Below are 7,500 nucleotides of genomic sequence, written 5' to 3' on the forward strand. Positions count from 1 at the left end.
AGAAAACGCTGAATTCGTCACCCTGCGACCACCTCAGCAGCAGAGGATAAGAGGGGGGCAGAGACGGGGGCACGCTCAGCGGGGCGGCCTGGCGGGAAGCGACGGCGTGGCCGGCCCCCCTGTTTCCGGAAGGTCTGGCCCACCCTCGTAGTCTGTACTCCCCTCTGTCTTCCTGTCGATGACTGTGTCATACCACCACAGGCGGGTGAAGAGCTTCCACAAGCTTCCAAAAGCCAAGGAGGGGTTAAAGAGAGACCAGGAGTCTCTGTGGCCAAAAGGGGGCGCTGCGTGGCCCCCATGGCAGTGACCTTGGCAAGAGTTTTATGGGCTATTTGTGCCCATCTGACCTCCACATTTCCACCCTCTGTCTCATCTAGTGTGAAGTTTTGTCCATCCGGCTGTCGCACACCTGTGGTGTGTGTACCCCAGCAGAGACGTGCGAAATGGACGGTGTAACGGGATCCGAATATTTCGGGTCTTGAACACGCTTGTAAAGTTACTGCCTCGTGTTCTGTTGGTGGATGAAGACAGTGTCGTCTGGCCAAAGGGAAGCATTGTGAGGAAATGTTGGCAGTGTTCTGGAAAGACGGCGTCAGAATAAACTGGAAAATCAGACCTTTTCTGCATAAAAATACCACCATGTGTCTGTTCAGGTTTAGAAAACGTGTAGAAGCAGCCGGCGTTAGGGCTGGCAGGCAGCCTCGCGCCGCTGGTGACCAGCTGACCCTTTCTATGGGCACGTCCTCCGTCGCTGAGCCGCCGGTCGTGCTGAAAACACCAGACCACACATAAAGCAAATGGAACAAATCTCTCAAGAAGGAGAAGGTTCCGGAAGGGATGGGCAGGCACACTGAGGCAGCGACTCGGTGCCGCTGCATTCTGCTGTTAATAATTCAGCACTTGAGCACATTTAGCGGTTAAAATAAGAACAGCAACGGCAAGAGGAAAAACAGAGGAGGAAAGCTGTCAGAGGCAGGAATGGGCGGGAGCTGGGGGTGGTCAGCTGACCCCATGACATCACCTCTTCCCTGGACATGTGACCCTCACACATGTGTGGGAAGATGTGTGTCTCTCTAAAGGACAGTGCGGCGATGCAGCAGCCTCCTTCTGGGGCAGGCATTGAGGGCGGGCGGGGAAATAGGAGGCAGCTTTGAACCCCCGGGGGTGCTAGCTTGATGTTACAACAGCCCGGTTGGGATGTCTGCAGGTCATTGAGGAATTTGCTAATGGCCGTTCCCTGCCCTCTCCCCCAGCGTGCGATTTTGGTCCGGCCTGTCACATGGCCTCCTTTACAGTATTCAACGGTCTTGCCTTTGGAATCCTTGTCACATTTATATCTAGTTTGTTTTTGTTTGTAATCTCGTGTTTTTATTTATTTATGTGACTCAGATTAGCACTTCTGGAATGCGAATGAATGGATGTTATTTTTTATTTATTTATTCTATTTACGCTGGTTTTCAAGATTTTCGTTTCCTTTAAAATGTGTGATCTGCCAGATAGGTTTTATGATGCTGATCACAGAAATACCTAAACATCTCATAAGGCTTTTGAGAAACTGCCAATTCTGTTATGACTGTTATAAAATGTGTAAAACATGGGCATTTCAAACAACACTTGTCAGCAAAAATACGAGTACGAAACGAGTAAGGGTTGTCTTTTCCGAACTTTTAAATGCAGATTTAAGAAATGTAATCAGAATTTTGCTCTCACACGTAGTTTTCAGTGATGTCATTTTTAGGCTGTATTTGTAGTATCTAATTCCTTATGAAGAATATATGGGCATATTTCAGAGTAATTTAGGGAAAATGGTTTGAATTCTATTTCTGAACATTTTTAGCACTTTACAGAAGGGCGCAGAGTACTATAAGTGTGTCTTGCCAGAGTTTACAGACTGTACCATGTTTGAACACCTTGAGACAAGTTCCTGCTCTCTCTCTCCGATATGGAAAAATGATATCAGGGCAGGTGGAGGCCCAGTGTGCTGGCTGACCCTTAAGAGGGACGTTCCTGAGGCCAACAACAGCAGAAAATCAGACATTTCTACCTTGTAGATGAGTGACTTGCGACATACACATACACTGTATATATACGTGTAGCATGAGGTTAAAATCCTTGCCTGATAGGTCAATTCTATTCGGGTATATGAATTCAGCACAAACATTACTGTAAGATTCACATATTTTGATCTGTGAAACAAAAAGAAAGTATTCATCTGTTGAACAAAATTATTCATAAGAATTGGGAGAGAGTTGCATGTGACTCCACAGTAAATGTCTGTGTGTTTGGGATAAGGCTGGCGGTGAGCGTGACATGTTATGGTGCAGTTCACATCTGTGTGGGGGCATTTAGCATAGTTACACTTTTTCAGTTCTTTTTTCCAACCTTTCTGCCTTGTGTGTAACTCACCCTAAATGTAATCTTCCTATATGTAAGTAAAGTCACCGGTTATTAATGCCCTTAATGATTCACTGAGGTATGTTACCCAGATTTTACTTCTTGCATCACGGACTCCAGCTTTTCCACCATGCTCGGGTGGACGTCCGTGCCAGTTTCGTGCACGCGTGCGTCTCCCCTTGACTCACCCTCTGCTCCTGGGGGTGACTCTCCCGCCCTCGTCCAGCAGGTGGAGCTGCAGTGGGCCGACACGCTCTTCATGTTCGAGTACTTCAAGCCCAAAACGCTGCCGGAGTTCGACAGCTACAAGACGAGCACGGTGTCGGCAGACCTGTCCAACCTGCTGAAGCGCATATCTGGCATCGTGCCGCGTGGCGAAGGCCCCGCCCTCACCGTCGACGAGGTGTCTGCCTACATCGAGGGCAGCACGGACAAGGTTAGAGAGCACCCCCACACCTTACCACTGCCTTTCAACACTGACTCCTCCAGCCTGCCGGCAGTCAGTCCTCCTTGGGGCGGGGGGGCTTGAAGTTGGGTTTCTCCTACCTTGCAGGGTTACAGGACCCATTTAGATTTGCATGGTGCTGGCTGTCAGTGATTGAGATTCTGACCTCCCCCCCCCCCCCCCCCAAAATCCACCCCCCGCTCCCGTCCTCTCTTTGCACGGCATCATGGAGCCCCAAACAGCCCTGACACATCCCGTTCTGGTTGAGGGCGGCATGGGTGGGGGGTACAGGTGTCTCCCGTGGCTTATGACCCTAATCCCTGAGGGGGGAGGAGGGTGGCCAGCAGGTAAATAGGATTGAGGAGTAAAGGGGACAGGTTTGAGGTTGGACCCCCCACTCCCCCGGCGGGAGGAGGAGGAGCAGCAGAGGAGAGCAGATGGTTAGGGCCGTTCTCCCTGGGGAGTTTGTTCTGGGTCAGATCGCCATGGCGGCAGGCCAGGGGCCTGGCCGACGTGACCACCGCCCCATGAAGTGGCTGGCGTGCGATGAGACGAGCTTCCATCTCATCTGAGTTTGCGGATTTGCGTCCGGCTGTAAGCAGGCAGCAACGTGCGTTTTTATTAGGATAATCGCTGTTCCTCGTTACTGTCAGTATCATCCCATGTCCGTTCACCCATTTTGTAAGTGACTTGAGCAGAGCATCTCTGTTAGGGGTCTGACACAGCACCTCCCCCCCCCCCCCAGAGTGTCAGATAGAATATCTATCTAAGGAGCTGGAACGTGTGCAGGATGGGTTCCGCCGACAGTTCCGATTCCCTCGTTCCTGTTAGAGCCGTGCGTGTGCGTCTGTCCCGGTTCCGGGGACGGGATTAGATTCTGCCTCTAGCTTGACAGCCCCCTACAGGGCCGGTATATTTTACCTTTTTTGAAACGGCAAACCTGCGAAATGCTTGGTTAAGGTTGTGTTTGGCCACGTGTGCTGGTGTCGGTGTGGCCGGCAGTAACCAACTGAGCCAGAAGCCAACGGCTCGTCGTCAGCGTTCCGCCGCTAAATGGAGTTTAAAGAGCCGTTTCATCGGTCGCTTGTTTCCTCGCCTTCGTCAGCCCTCGAAGTTCCAGAATCCGGCGTCGATCCAAAATAGCACGCGGCAGTTATTACGACATGTGGACTCCCGGTGCTTAGTGCAAATCGGTGACTTTGAGTGAATCTCTTAATCCTCTCCCCCCACCGCCCACCAGGTTCCGTGCCTCCCCGAGGGAGCTGCTCCGGCGCCCCCTCTGGTGAACGAGCTGTACTACCTCCTGGCCGACTATCACTTCAAGAACAAGGAGCAGTCCAAGGCCATAAAATTCTACATGCACGACATCTGCGTGTGCCCAAACAGGTTGGCAGTCCGGCTTCCCCTGATTGACGCTACCGTGATGAGCGGGAAGCTGGCCTGATATGATGGCTGTGCTGTACAGCTCAGGAAGAGGATTAGCATGTAACGCCATTTATACTGCGCTGCTATAGGGCTATAGCATGTAACGCCATTTATACTGCGCTGCTATAGGGCTATAGCATGTAACGCCATTTATACTGCACTGCTATAGGGCTATAGCATGTAACGCCATTTATACTGCGCTGCTATAGGGCTATAGCATGTAACGCCATTTATACTGCGCTGCTATAGGGCTATAGCATGTAACTCCATTTATACTGCGCTGCTATAGGGCTATAGCATGTAACGCCATTTATACTGCGCTGCTATAGGGCTATAGCATGTAACGCCATTTATACTGCGCTGCTATAGGGCTATAGCATGTAACTCCATTTATACTGTGCTGCTATAGGGCTATAGCATGTAACTCCATTTATACTGCGCTGCTATAGGGCTATAGCATGTAACTCTTAAGTAATTAGCATGTAGCAAATATTGAAAATATACAGCTGAGGACAAAATTAAGAGACCACTCTATATTATTAAACAAATACACATTTTAAAATCCTGGTTTAATCCTGGTTCTGCTGGCAGAAGGCTACACTGAGCAGCAGGATGCTTCCAGGTTCAAAATTTCTAAGACAGCAGTACATAAGAATAAGGTGAATCAGGAGACACTGGGAACAACCAAAAATGTGCCAAGTAGAGGGCAGAAGCATCTTTCTAATGCCAGAGATGATCGTTAACTTATCTGACAGTCTGAGAATCATGGGATGTCATCAAGTGACCTTCAAAAGGAGTGGGAAACATTAAGTGCAGGTGTGAAGTGCACTGCTAGGACTGCAAAAGAAATATATATGTTATTTGCAGATGGACACAAAATATTGTGCTGTGGTCTCATAATTTTTTCTCGAACTGTATGTGATGGTATGAGTAGCTTTTAAAAGTAAGTTTTTGCAAGGTCTGGGTATTTTTTATTGTAGTCAAACACTTATGAAATGTAGATCTTTATTCATTATCAAGTGATCATCCATCCATCCATCTGAATTTCCCTAACTTGTACATGGTAGCAGGGACCCTGAGACCTTCCCAAGGAAGCAGGGTGGGTCACCCAGGACTGGATCTTTATACTCTAGGAAGTTACACACTGACACAGGGAGAAGATGTAAATGAATACCCCCAGTATGGCTCCCCCATGTTTGACCCGTGGGCCGGTATGGTGCCCCCAGGTTTGACTCGTAGGCCGGTATGGCGCCCCCAGGTTTGCCGCGTGGGCCGGTATGGTGCCCCCAGGTTTGACCCGTGGGCCGGTATGGTGCCCCCAGGTTTGACCCGTGGGCCGGTATGGTGCCCCCAGGTTTGACTCGTGGGCCGGTATGGTGCCCCCAGGTTTGACTCGTGGGCCGGTATGGTGCCCCCAGGTTTGACTCGTGGGCCGGTATGGCACTGGCCCGCGCCAGCCGCATCCAGGATAAGCTGAACTCCAACGAGCTGAAGAGCGACGGGCCCATCTGGAAGCACTCCATGGCCGTGCTGAGCTGCTTCCGGCGCGCCCTGGAGATCGACGGCTCCAACCTGTCGCTGTGGATCGAGTACGGCACCATGTCCTACGCTCTGCACTCCTTCGCTTCCCGCCAGCTGAAGCAGTGGAGGAGCGAGCTGCCGCCCGAGGTGGTCAAGCAGGTGAGAGCTGGGGAGGGGGGAGGCAGAGGGTCTGGAGAAGGAGGAAGGGTGGGGGCAGAGGGGTAGGAGTTTAGAATTTAGTGATTAATTGTCATTGTTGACACACCAACAACAACGAAATGTGTTCTCTGCATTTAACCCAGGGGAAGGAGGAAGGGTGTGGTTAGAGGGCAGGGGGTAGGAGGAAGGGCGCCCCCTTGCCGTGCCCCTCACAGCACCCCCTTGCTGTGCCCCTCACAGGGCCCCTTTGCCGTGCCCCTCACAGCACCCCCTTGCAGTGCCCCTTGCTGTGCCCCTCACAGGGCCCCTTTGCTGTGCCCCTCACAGCACCCCCTTGCAGTGCCCCTCACAGGGCCCCCTTGCTGTGCCCCTCACAGGGCCCCTTTGCTGTGCCCCTCACAGCACCCCCTTGCAGTGCCCCTCACAGGGCCCCCTTGCTGTGCCCCTCACAGCAGCCCCTCACAGGGCCCCTTTGCTGTGCCCCTCACAGCACCCCCTTGCAGTGCCCCTCACAGGGCCCCCTTGCCGTGCCCCTCACAGCAGCCCCTCACAGGGCCCCCTTGCCGTGCCCCTCACAGCAGCCCCTCACAGGGCCCCTTTGCTGTGCCCCTCACAGCACCCCCTTGCAGTGCCCCTCACAGGGCCCCCTCGCTGTGCCCCTCCCAGCACCCCCTTGCCGTGTCATGCCCCTCTCTGTGCCCCTAACAGCCCCCCCCACAGCACCCCCTTGCCGTGTCATGCCCCTCTCTGTGCCCCTAACAGCCCCCCCCACAGCACCCCCTTGCCGTGTCATGCCCCTCTCTGTGCCCCTAACAGCCCGTACAGGACAGTGCGTCTTCAGATCACAACCCCATCTGTGCCTGGCATGCAAACACGTGAGGCGAAGGCCAGGGTTCTAGGGGTGGCGCGTGTATGTGGTGGCCGGGGGGGGGGCGGCAAAGGCCACTCTGCGCCCCCCCTTTCAGATACCCGGCGTCGCTGTGATTAAGTGGCCATCTGTTTGTTTGTTTATCAGCTTTCCTAGTTTCAGCTTTTGGGCAAAATGTGTTTTTATTTATTTTTTTGTGCAGAGCGCAGTCACTGCATTCGCACGGCAGCCGTGACGCGCCCCTGCTGTCACACGCACACCACTCTTCGGGAGGCCCCACCGTGTTAAGGTGGGGCTTCAGCTCCAGCCAGGCTTCACGCCCCCGCCACCCCCCCCCCACTCCGTTCCCCAGGCCCCTCCCCCACCTCAGGGGCAGTCCTGGAAATCCTCCACCTGCTCACCACCTGCCAGCCCATCCGATCCTCTGTGTCACACTGGCTGAATCGTGCTCTGCTCTGACCCGAGACCAGCTCCGGAGGGGATCCCGCCCCGAGTTCCCCCCCTGGCCAGCCGCGGCGGGGCTCCTACCTGCCACCACGGCGTTTACTCGCCCGTCCGCGTGACCTTGTCCTGTGTGTGTGTCCGCAGATGGAGGAACGCAGGGACTCCATGCTGGAAACGGCCTCCCAGTGCTTCCAGGGGGCGTCTCGCTGCGAGGGCGATGCCGAGGAGGAGGAATGGCTCATCC

The 7,500-nt window shown here is 53.5% G+C and overlaps 1 protein-coding gene across 3 annotated transcripts in view; it reads left to right on the top strand.

The window, feature by feature from the left end:
- The window catches only part of cabin1 (calcineurin binding protein 1), a 51,033-nt gene that overhangs the window by 13,326 nt on the left and 30,207 nt on the right, over window positions 1-7,500 (top strand). For 2 of the 3 annotated variants that reach the window (XM_072705776.1, XM_072705778.1), the window contains exons 21-24: window positions 2,624-2,830; window positions 4,080-4,225; window positions 5,683-5,944; window positions 7,401-7,500. The exon at window positions 7,401-7,500 is cut by the window's right edge and continues 71 nt beyond it. In XM_072705776.1, the coding sequence (XP_072561877.1) occupies window positions 2,624-2,830; window positions 4,080-4,225; window positions 5,683-5,944; window positions 7,401-7,500 (715 nt within the window). Of the gene's footprint in view, window positions 1-2,620; window positions 2,831-4,079; window positions 4,226-5,682; window positions 5,945-7,400 lie in introns of all 3 variants that reach the window. The other variant, XM_072705780.1, reaches the window with a different exon arrangement.

Source organism: Paramormyrops kingsleyae, chromosome 2, assembly GCF_048594095.1.
Source record: "Paramormyrops kingsleyae isolate MSU_618 chromosome 2, PKINGS_0.4, whole genome shotgun sequence".
NCBI classification, from domain to species: domain Eukaryota; kingdom Metazoa; phylum Chordata; class Actinopteri; order Osteoglossiformes; family Mormyridae; genus Paramormyrops; species Paramormyrops kingsleyae.